Raw genomic sequence first — 10189 nt, 5'->3', positions numbered from 1 at the left:
TCCTCCTCCTCCTTCTTCTTCTTCTTCTCTCTCTCTCTCTCTCTCTCTCTCTCTCTCTCTNTCTCTCTCTCTCTCTCTCTCTCTCTCTCTCTCTCTCTCTCTCTCTCTCTCTCAGAACTCAGAGATCTGCCTGCCTCTGCTTCCTGAGTGCTGGAATCAAAGGTGCATACCACACCGCCAGGCTGGAAGGCCTGCTTTTGTTTTAATATTTTCACCAATATCCATAAGCACTGGGCCCATAGAGCTCTTGAAGCTGTCAAGTCAGAAGTGTCACTCTTAGTCTACTTTTGAAATGTGACAAATATTTAGGGTTAGGAATGGCTTTGCATGGGTATGTGGTTCATCTCACTTCTTACCACCGAGCCCTATTCCCACCTATGCTTGCCTCCCTCTCTTGTTTGCCTGAGGTTGTATGTGGGTGGGAAGACATTTGAGTCTTTAAAAATCTCTATAGCTCAAATATAAGGACCCAAGCCGAGATCCCCAGGAGCCACATACTCACTGCTCCCTGGAGCTCCCTGGAAGCCAAACTAGATGGATGAATTGATTCCTTCTGTCTCCAAAAATAGGGTAAGGAGTGACTGAAGATGATCCTTGATGTCCACCTCTGTCTGCCCTTACCACACAGGCTTCTCTTCTCCCACAAAGGATTTCCATCCTTTTATACATTGATAGTCAGCCTAGCTCCGGCCATTCAGCTTAGAATCCTGATTTTAACAACCAAGGTTGCCTGGGAATAGGGCCTACCTACATCTTTACATTTTCTTGGGTTGGAGCCTGAATCTTTGGTGTGTGTGTGTTTTTTCCAAAGTAGGTTAACACTGGCTGACATACCTTCAAGTTTTTTTGATAATAGAATCTAAATGATACAACACTTAAAGCCAGGCGTGGTGGCGCACGCCTTTAATCCCAGCACTCGGGAGGCAGAGGCAGGTGGATTTCTGAGTTCGAGGCCAGCCTGGTCTATAGAGTGAGTGCCAGGACAGCCAGGGCTACACAGAGAAACCCTGTCTCGAAAAACCAAAAAAAAAAAAATAAATAAATAAAAAAAAAAGAACTTTATTGATGAGATAAACCTGGCATTTTGTTTCTTCAGTGGTAACTTTGCTTATGTTTCAAAACATGTTTACCACAGTATTTAGGTTTCATGAATAATTTGTATTTTTCATTGGTCTCCCTTGTCTACACCACCCACCCCTTCCCTGGTACTGAGGATGGAGTCAGAGCCTTCTGCACAGAGGGACCTACCAAATACTGTTTTCCTGCCTACATTCACCATGAAGCCCATGCTTGCCTGACTTCTCCTGTCCTGGCTGCTGAGTGCTTGGATACCTCAGCACTTGCTCCCATCCTGCCCCTCACCACCACTTCCCCAGGCCAAGGCGCCTCAGGACTTGAGTTCTCTTCTGAACTTGTCTTGCCTGTTTTGACTGCCAATGCCTGGCCCACCCACAGTGGTTGACACCATGCTAGTAAGATCATAGGATGGCTTTTATGTTGCCACTCCCCCTCAATGTCCACGCTTTGGTTTCAGCAGCACAGTAGGCCATGTCGAGGGGGCAACTGCATGGATTCCCAGGTCTTGCCCTGGGTAGTAAATGCCACGTTGGAATCTATCACCTGCTAAAAGAATAGCAATATCTATTCCTGAGGCCAGTGATTGGGCAGCTAGATACATCCCCTGGCTCAAGTTATGTCAGGGAGTGGATTTCCTTTGGGGTCAAGCTTAGTCTGACTTCTATCCCACATTTGAGAAAATAATTCTACTGATAACATCCAATGTAATAACGAGGGTGATCTTACTTTGGAGAGATAACCCTGACTGAGTTCTAATCTATTTAGAAACTGTTTCAAATGTCATTTTTCTCATGACTTTGTAACATCTTGATGTACACAGACTATGTATTTCCATGGGTTAGCTGCTGAATAGAATCCCTGCTGCTGCATTTCTAGGGCCTGCTGTGGTGCCCTGGAAAGGAAACTCCTTGATAAATGAGTCTGATGAATGAACTCTTCCTGATGTGAAGTGGGACAGTCTGTGGTAGAAAGTAATACTTATGGTTCCATATTATGGCTACAGATGAGACTATGTCAATCAGATTGTTCCTTCCTCAGCCAAAGGGTGTCACATGCACGCTCCTTGACTTTTATCCTATTCTGCATGTTTGTCTCTTCTCCTACTGCATTAAAAGCTGAACTTTTGACACAAATCTTGTTTAAACTTTTGGAAGCCCCGAGTTCCCAGGCTCTGTTTTTCTGCCAGAGAATCCCAGGATGTCCAAGTGGCCACATCCCTCAGCTGTCTGGCTGATCTGCTTGCTTAAGTGTTTGCAGTTTTCACATTGCTGTTCTCTTAACACGGTTTCTAAGACCCGAGACTATACTTATAACAATTAATCTCCAAAGTAACAATTTGTTTTGTTGTTTTAAAATGTGAAGTGGGTTTATAGACAAAGACAACGTTTCTTTATATCCTTATCTTTATTTCAACAATTTTCTACAATAGCTAGGAGAATACAGCACTAATGACAGAAACACACTAAGCACATTAGACAGCTATAAATTTAGAGCATAAAATGTCATTCTGATATTGTTTTGGCTTTCCTTTTAGCATTAGGTAATACCCAGTGAAAAACTCATGTTTCCAAGGTTTTTGTTGATATGAGGTGAATTACTAGCCTTCTAGAAGACCTCCTGTGTGACATTCTAGAATGGGCTCAGTTTAATTCCAGAGAGGCTTCGTTGTACCTCTCACCTTTCATCACTTCTGCTTCCTCAACTAACCACTGTGCAGAGAGGAACTGTGTAGATCAAGAAAATTCTTTCTCCAGATCCAAGGAAGAAAAAGATTCGAAAACTGCAACGTCCCATTGACTGTATTTCAAAGGCAGGTCCATTTCACAATAAGTGCTAAAGAGTTAAGATAAAACCACAGTATGTTAAATGCCATGAGCCCATCTGTACAATACTGCTGGAACAACTGGAACTTTTCAAAAACACAAGAAAATTATTGTTACTTCAGGAGCCAACAAAAGAACATAATTGTGGATCATAAATCACAACCACAACACGTATCCACATTTAAAGGAGAAATCACCTTTTGTGGGAAAAATGTCTCACATGACTTAGAGAGGTGAAGATTTTATTACACATAGTAACAATAAGTTATTTGAAACTACTGACTCTGGAAAATGCACGGGGCTGTATTCACTTTCCAAGCATTAAATTATACACGGTAATTTCAACCTTCAAAAAACAAACCTAAAATTTCCCCAACTATTCCAAACAATATCACAATGCCAAGGAAATGTTAGCTGTTTTCAGATATGTTATGAGTCTAATTCTACCCATTAAGTTAAGCTAATGAACATTTTTTTAGGAGACCAAATTATACAATAAAAAATATATAAAATGCATCTGGGAGCTGTTTGACATGGCATCTTTTGCTTTTTGACCTATTGTCTATAATTCTAAAGTGACTTTAGGTACTGTAATGGATTAGAACTTACTACAGCTACTTTCTTGTTTTTACGCAGCCTTTTACAGTAGGGCACCTGACAGTTTAAAAGGATGTCCACACAAAGTTTTTAGAGTTGTATTTTTGCCTTTATTAGAAAGAGTTAGTGAAAGGCAAGACACCCACGAATGCTCTGACTTCCACCCTGCTTCCATGCATGCTAATTTGCTTACTGTTACAGGGAGTTGCACTAACCCAGAGATATTCCTAAAGCTAACATTTCATTGGTTGCTTTATAAACTCTAACCTCTGGTTGGAAATGGCAGCACATAGGTAGCAGGAGATGCAGGAAGGGGAGAACGGACTAAGTGGTTAGAAGCCACACCCAATCCAAATCCTTACAAAACCTTGAGAAACATGGCAAGATACCCCTCACTGAGGACAAGTTCTGGTGAACTTAAGGCAGCTCTAAAAGGGAAGGGACAAGGGTTAAGGCGGCCCTCACAGCACAGCCTGAGAACAAACTACAAAGCACTTACCACAGACTGCTTGTGGCCTCAAGCATGCATGCCCACAGCACAGCTCCTAGCTCCTCCCCTGCAGCATTGCTGTGGCTCTTCCAAGCTTACTCTGACTAACCAATGGCAGACAGCCCCGGGGAGGGAGGGACTTAGTGTCCTGGGTCCCTAGGTGCCTCTCTGCAGGCTGTGTAGTTCAGCCAGGGGCTCTCCCAGGGAAACCTCAGGGTTGTGGAGAGTGGCCTGCCTTGCCTCTTCACATCTGAGGTTTTCACTGCTTCCTGCCCTTCTAGTTCAGACAGCCTCTAACTTGAGAGTCCACACCCTGTCAAGGAGTACTGGCTCACCACCAAAGGTAAGCCTAGTCACAGTTGGTGCTGTAAGCACTGTGCACTGTGCACTGGCCTCCCAAGGAGTAAGTTGGTGCTCATCATTTGTCTTTTCCCACATGCCAATAAAGATGAAGAGCACCCTTAGTAGCCCAGAGCACCCTACAGCATCTGGAGAGACAGGACAGCCTCTGCCCTTACCGCTGAAGGGCAGTGTCACCCCCAGCGAGTCACTGACCATACCACTGTCCCAACTTCTCATCCCCACTGGTTGTGGGAGCTGTCTCCTGTGGACGCTGTGAGGAAGTGAGGTAACAGAGGAAGAGTTGCTGGCGTGAAGCACATGCATTATGGATACTATTTCTGCACTACTTTCAACAGGACCATGCAGCGTCACACACGGACATTTGCTCTTCATCCTAACAGGTTGATGTTACCCAGAGGACCCTTGACCACGCCTCCTGAAGGACTCTCCACTGGTGACTCTGTGTGTATGTGTGTGTGTATGTGTGTGTGTGTGGAGGGGGGGGCTCCATGTGGAGTTCTCAGGATGGCATCAGTTCCTCTTTTCCTACAATTGTCAGAAGTTTTCTCACAATAAACAAGACACTGAGACCTGAAGTCTTCCCAGATCCTTCTGTATACATTATTAAAGAATATGTGTATTATACACACTTGCTCACCCATAGGAGTCTCTCTTTAGCTGCTGAAATGAGTCAGTAACAAAGCAAGTCATCTAAACTGCCCAGAGCTACATCCCCTGTCACTTGGTTTTGGATTATAGTTCTGTCATTTGCTTTCTAAGCAGTGCCGGGTACCATGGAATGGTCACAGCTCCAAAGGAACCAGCAAGTTGTCCTTTGTGCTTTTGGATTTGTGTTTATCTTTCCCTATTCTGAGTTACTCTAAGGCAGAGTCAAGCCTTGGGCTAAGAAAAGCTGCAGGAAGGGATGGGAAACTGCTCCTCTCCTCACTGTGGATGCCAAGGGAGTGAGCTGCATCTGCAGCAGGGAGAGTGGTGGCTACTGGGAGGGGCTCATTGTGAGGAAGAACTGCTGTGCTGGTGTGTCTTTCAAGAGCTCCTTCTTTGTAGTCCAAGCATGTCATAGTGGAATTGTGGAAAAGCCAATTAGTGGTAATGTTAAGGAGTACAGAGCAAGGACAGGTCAGGAGTGTACACAGAACACCAAAAGGTGAGTCCCATGCATGCCGACCAGGGCCACAGAAAGCCATCAGGCTGGAAAGATTAGGGAAGTGGGGGATGGGACAGGCAGGGAGAGGTGTGTGTTTGAAGCTAGGAGAGTATAGATGACAGAGTAGAGGTGAGTGGTCCTCACTCAGCCTAAAGGTCACCTGTGAGCACAAGCCTGGTGCCTCCCTCCTTAACAAAGCAGTGCACACACTCACCATGGGGGTCTGAGCAGCTTGAGAGAATCTAAGCTTGGAATCATAGACTCTGAACCATTGTCACTGAACCAGGAGAACCACAAAATGGGAGCAGCTGTAGAACAGGAGCCCAAGCTCTTGACAACAGAGAAAATTGAGCGGAAGTGCTAGAAACTGTCGGGCACAGATGTCTGAAATAGGAGACTGGGGTTCAAGGACAGTGGATATGACAGCATGTCCTGAAGACAAGACTCAGGGTGTGCATCAGCATCCTACTCAGGACTAAGATGGGAGCAGGGTGTGGGCGGCCTGCCAGGGCTGAGTGAGGAAAGAGCCTACACGTGGCTCTGTTTGCTCCGCAGTTCTCCCACCCACTCCCCTTCTCTACCTGACACACTCTGTACTAGTGAGATGGCTTTAAGCACTAACTGTTTACTGAAACAATACTGAAAACCCAGGAAAACTGAAGACAATTAGTGTTTTAGGTTCTGCAAATAAATAAATGTACTGCAACTGAATGAAGACTGAGACTGTAGCTCAGTGATGTACTTATTTAACACAATGAGGCTATGGGTTCAATTCCCAGCACTACAAAAACAAAATTCCCTAAACAAACAAAGAAAGTTTATCATGGAACAAAAATTACTTAAACTAAGTAACTTTCAAATAATACAAATAATTAGGGTGTTGTAAAGTACCTAAATGATGTATGTTAAGAAAAGGTTTTGGCTACATAAACTTGTGACTTAGTGTATTGACCCTAGGGAACTGGCAGGCACTAAACACTGGTCTTTACAGCAGGACAGAGTGACTGTGACCCCTTCCTCTAGGAACCAAGTATGAGTGAACTGTAAACAGGGAAGTAGCTGGAACAATCAGTTGTCCAACCCTCTCACTTTATAAACAAGGACATTCAGGCTTCAATAAGATAATGAACAATAATTGCTGTTTAATAACAGTATTTATCATTGACTTGAAACCATTTAGCTCTCATTAATAATATTGCACATATTTAAATGTCACTGTTATAGACCATCTTACAGTTAAACTATACAAATTGATGATTGTAATTAAGAACCAGAGGGATGAAAGCTAAGAATTTGCTCTTGCAAACCCCAAAGGATTTACTACATAAGACTTCCAGAAAAAAAAAATGGAGACTATGCGTAACTAGGATTTCATAATGAACACATACAGAATCTGGGTCTCACTGAACCAAATCCTCTATAAAGTTTAATAATCTCTTTATACTTCTTACATAAATCTTCTTAATGTGTTTATAATATGATATTTTAAAGTATCCAGTGGTATCTGAGAACATTTATAGAGGTTGCAACACCTAAGCCCCCTGAATTATAATGATTTATTTATATGCCTACTTTGAATAACTTATAGGATAAACAGTTTCAAGATCTTAATCATAAATATTCTGACAGTCCTTTCTAGATAGTGACTGAAACTAACACCTAATAAATTAAAAAGAAAACTCGTCAAGGTTGAATATATGCATGGCAAGAATCAGATTTGGGAACTAAAAACAAGGAACTTTAGACAACACTATACCATGATGTGATATCCACACAGATGACTTATCAATGTAATAATCCCGATCAGCAATGACATCAACAGCCACTCTGTCTAACTCTACTTCCCCAGCATCTGCTACTCGTGCTGATGAACCTGTGGATAACTGCATATAATCCGGTTAGAACTGATCTGGTTGACTTGTAAACAGAGCTGATGAAAGAGAAGCTTAGCTTATAGTCCTAGTAAGACCTATCACTTAGGTCAGGAGACAGCACACAGCAGCCACTTAAGATGCTCAGTAAGCTACAGTACAAACGGGCATCTACACGGCCTAGCAAACAGCATCTTTCACATCGCTATGCCGTAGTGACACAGAGAAGGAAGTTAATTGGCCAGTTACTTTAATGTTGCCAGTTTATTTTTTTTGATCCAGTTTGACAATATCAACATGATTGGCTCCAAAGCTGCTATGATATGTATGTATTCAGTGATTTTCTTCAGTTCTTTGTGCCTTGTTCACAACAGTTCATACATATGGGATTGTATTTTGTATGCCACTTAAATGCAGCACTAAAGATTTAAACTAAATGCAGTCAGCTGAAGACACGCCCCTTTATCCTTCCTTTCACTCCTCCCTGCCACCTTTCAGCTGTATGTAAACTCAGGTTTCCAACTGATAAAGAATGAATGTTGTTTAAAGGTAACAGTACAAGGAGTGTCCTCCCGGTTGGTCAATCAAAAGGATTCTGGGGGGAGGGGTGGATTTCCAGTTAACATCTTCCTTTAGAGATAATCAGTACTTTTTCTTTAAAAATGCATTTTCAGTAGCTCACTGGAAACAACTGTTCATATTCTGAGGAGAAGTGCGTTTTCTATGTTTGCTTGGACAGCACTTCAGACCCGTGCAATGAAGCCCAGGCCCAGGCTGGCTGGGATCTGGATGGTTTCTAGGGCCAGGGAGGATGGGTTAAAGGGAAAAGTGACAGGAAAGATGTGTTTCGCATCCATGAGCAGCTGTGGAGAGTCTTTCCTGTCTCGTAACCGCATCTGAGAAGATTAAGAAAAGAGACAAACAGGGTATCAATCCTTCCAACTTGCAAGATATTTTTCTATAAAATTTCTATTAAAAATTTAATGAAAATGTTAATTTTTTGATTAAAAATATTTATGGACTATAAACTTACATAACTGTAAAATAAGAAAAATGGAAAAGCAAAAGATAAAAAACACATTTTCCTTCCAAAAACATTGTGAATATTCCATTCAAACGACCATGTTGTAAATCAGTAAGAAAGAAAAAGCCTTTTACCTGTATAGTGCGGATAAATGAAACGGAGACCCTTTCTTCAAACTCATTAACCGGTGTGTACAGGTTCAACACTTTGACAATCTGGAGAGAGAAAGGGTAAAGACTGCTCACAAACAGCCTGGCTCTTCATGATCTGCTGAGTGGGAAGGACCTGCCGCACCCCCCTTTCAGTTTTACCTGGGGTGGGCTGGGAGGGAGGGAAGGAGGAACTGAAGGGCACTCTTGCCTTTGTGTTTGAAGTTTTACAAGAAAAATGTAGTTATGAAACATTTTAAGAAGAAAAATGAGAAAACCATTCAAACAGTATAAAATATAATTCGGGGAAAAGTGCCCCTATTTATCTTCTCCATCTCCTAATGCAGCAATGGCTACCCATGCTCTGGGCCACCGAGCTACTTTCTATACGTTCTGGATTTTGATATTTTTATACAAATGAGATGCTTTCTGGTAATGTTCTGCAACTTGCTGTCTTCACATTATAGCATATGTGGCCATATTAAAATTATAGAATTAAATATTATTCATTTTAAACAATCTTAAAAACTCATGTTTAGAAAAGAAAGTAATTATGAATGAATAACCAAAAAGTTAAGAAGTAAATTAAAAATGGTCTTAAAAAAAATTGGTCATTTCTCTTTCCTCTTATGGTACTGGAGGGCTTGAGACAGATCTCTATGTACCTCAGGCTGGCCTGGAATTCACTATTAGTCTCGAGAACATCATTGTCTGTGTAAGGTAGAACTGCTGTTTTCCTCTGTAGGCTAGGCTGGTCTCTCACTTGCTGTCCTCTTACACCAGCTTCCATGTGCTAGAATTACAGCCTGTACCACCATGCCTAGCCTCATTTTCAAGTTATTTTTTAAAGCTGTGCTGACACACTAGCTATCACAGTCACATATGGTTATTTACATTTAAATTAGTTAAACAGAAAGTTAAGTACAGGAAAATGCCAACCTATAGGCAAAGAGTATGGTAAGCACCAGAGAGATATGGAATAAAAGTCGGTGAGTGACGACACACTTGACTCAGGAATCAGCCACTCAGAGACCAGGGTTAAAGCTGCACAAAGGACTGTGCACCAAGACTTGTCAAATCAATCAAGTAAATAACCAAATTAAAGGTTGACTTAATTCTTTAGGGCATGTGGGATAGTAACGTTGAGATATTAAGTGTTAGCGCACATTCTCTAAAAGCTGGAGGACAGGAAACATCTGTTATCAGGTTTCCCCACTGTGCCATTACTTGGTAGAAATGGAAAAGACTTCAAGACCATTACCAGTACTGAAAATTTCCACTCAAAAATAAGTTTACAGCAACAATTTCCGTAAATTTTGGCACTAAGAAGCTATGCCTGTGATTCCAATGGTTTTCCCTGAGTGAAGTGAATCACACTGGCCAGAGCTAAAGAGCTAAACATCAGGGAGATGAAATAACCAGAGGTCTTCCTTTGCCTGCTGCTGTCTCCCCTAACACCATTCCTGTCCTGGCACTTCCTTAAGTTCAAGGCTGCTGAGTGGCGCCTCTCAGAAAAGGCTGTCAGTGCTTCCTCCCAGCACTTGGGAGGCAGAGGCAGGCAGATTTTGAGTTCGAGGCCAGCCTGGTCTACAGAGTGAGTTCCAGGACAGCCAGGGCTATACAGAAAAACCCTGTCTTGAAAAACCAA

The 10189-nt window shown here is 42.3% G+C and overlaps 1 protein-coding gene across 7 annotated transcripts in view; it reads right to left on the bottom strand.

The window, feature by feature from the left end:
* Nucleotides 1-2462: 2462 nt before the first annotated feature.
* Nucleotides 2463-10189, bottom strand: part of Myo5a (myosin VA) — a 154300-nt gene continuing 146573 nt past the window's right edge. For 6 of the 7 annotated variants that reach the window (XM_029481120.1, XM_029481122.1, XM_029481124.1 and 3 more), the window contains 2 exons: nucleotides 8527-8607; nucleotides 2476-8264 (listed from right to left, as the gene is read on the bottom strand). In XM_029481120.1, coding sequence (XP_029336980.1) covers nucleotides 8112-8264; nucleotides 8527-8607 — 234 coding nt within the window. In that variant the 3' untranslated portion in view covers nucleotides 2476-8111. Of the gene's footprint in view, nucleotides 8265-8526; nucleotides 8608-10189 lie in introns of all 7 variants that reach the window. The other variant, XM_021173409.2, reaches the window with a different exon arrangement.

Source organism: Mus caroli, chromosome 9, assembly GCF_900094665.2.
Source record: "Mus caroli chromosome 9, CAROLI_EIJ_v1.1, whole genome shotgun sequence".
Classification (NCBI taxonomy): domain Eukaryota; kingdom Metazoa; phylum Chordata; class Mammalia; order Rodentia; family Muridae; genus Mus; species Mus caroli.
This window is presented reverse-complemented; position numbering and strand designations above follow the sequence as displayed.